Source organism: Nanorana parkeri, unplaced genomic scaffold (genome assembly GCF_000935625.1).
Source record: "Nanorana parkeri isolate BGI_ZX_2015 unplaced genomic scaffold, ASM93562v1 scaffold188, whole genome shotgun sequence".
Classification (NCBI taxonomy): domain Eukaryota; kingdom Metazoa; phylum Chordata; class Amphibia; order Anura; family Dicroglossidae; genus Nanorana; species Nanorana parkeri.
Genome location: NW_017306456.1, coordinates 1507555 through 1508858, shown reverse-complemented (window position 1 = coordinate 1508858; position 1304 = coordinate 1507555). Strand labels below are relative to the sequence as shown.

General features: G+C 55.7%; 1 protein-coding gene across 1 annotated transcript in view; it reads left to right on the top strand.

Annotated features, from left to right (window-relative positions):
• The first annotated feature begins 1009 nt into the window (after positions 1–1009).
• MRPS25 (mitochondrial ribosomal protein S25) overlaps positions 1010–1304 on the top strand; it is a 3327-nt gene continuing 3032 nt past the window's right edge. Inside the window, exon 1 of the mRNA XM_018555223.1 lies at positions 1010–1230. Within this exon, the coding sequence (XP_018410725.1) occupies positions 1037–1230 (194 nt within the window). The 5' untranslated portion in view covers positions 1010–1036. The remainder of the gene's footprint in view (positions 1231–1304) is intronic.

Here is a 1304-nt window from a genome sequence, read left to right as displayed (position 1 = left end):
CCCCGCCCCCTGCTGCCATTCTCACTGCCTAGGCGAGAATGACATGCCCTGCTTCTGCAGCCTCTGTGGATGTCCCCATCACATATCCCTGGAGTAGGGGGACAGAATGGGTGGAGCTGCACTATCAATGGGGGTCTGCTGTCTGAACCCGGAAGAGTCATTGCGGTTCTGAACCCTGAAGAGTCATTGGGGGTCGGCTGTCTGAACCCGGAAAAGTCATTGGGGGTCGGCTGTCTGAACCCGGAAGAGTCATTGCGGTTCTGAACCCGGAAGAGTCATTGGGGGTCGGCTGTCTGAACCCGGAAAAGTAATTGGGGGTCGGCTGTCTAAACTGGGAAGAGTTATTGGGGGAAGAGTCATTGGGGGTCGGCTGCCTAAACCCAGAAGAGTCACTGAGGGGGGCAACTACCCGAACCTGGAAGAGTCATTGGGGGTCGGCTGTCTGAACCGGAAGAAGCAGCTGGCTACCACCTTAACAGTGGATCAGATGGGACAGTGCTGGATTCGCTGAGTAGGTAAATATCTATGTGAATTGACAACAAATCAAAAAGTACGATGAATGACGCCGCCGGATCAGCATGGCACCCGGGAAGCTAGAATACACTTTATGTCACTTTCCTGCTGTACAATGAGGAGATATACAGGGAGGTGCGAGCAATGGGATCAATACAACTGATCAGGAGGACCCCACCAATCACTGACCAATGGAAGATCTAGGTCTATGACTCTAAAATGAGAAGCATGACAGCCAGGTAACTAGCTTATTGTAGAAGAGGTGACATATCAGCCTCTAACCAGCTCCATGCAGAGAGGTGCAGGAACCCCGAGCGACCAATCAGAAGTCAGCTCCCCAGTGAGATGACCCTGATACTCAGAAAAACACGACCCGTCACCCTCATTGGCTGTTCTGCCTCCCATCCCAGACACGTGACCCCCTGACGGTCGATACATTGTATCCAGTGATAGCCCCGGTGACACAATGTGACTACAGATCCCGGCATGCAGCGCGCTCAGCTGTCAGTGATGGGCTCCCGGCATGCCCCGCGCGGAGGGCACTTCCCGGCGTGCAGTGCGGCTCCATGCTGATGTCCTGAAGATGCCGATGAAGGGGAGATTCCCGATCCGCCGCACCATCCAGTATCTGCAGAGCGGAGAGGTCGTCTTCAAGGAGCCCGTCCGGGTTATGACTGTCAACTACAACACCAGGGGGGAGCACGGCCAGGGGGCCAGGTGAGAGAGAGGGGGGCCAGGGTAGGAGAGAGAGGGGTCATAGGGTGACAGGCGAGAGAGAGAGGGGTCAGGGT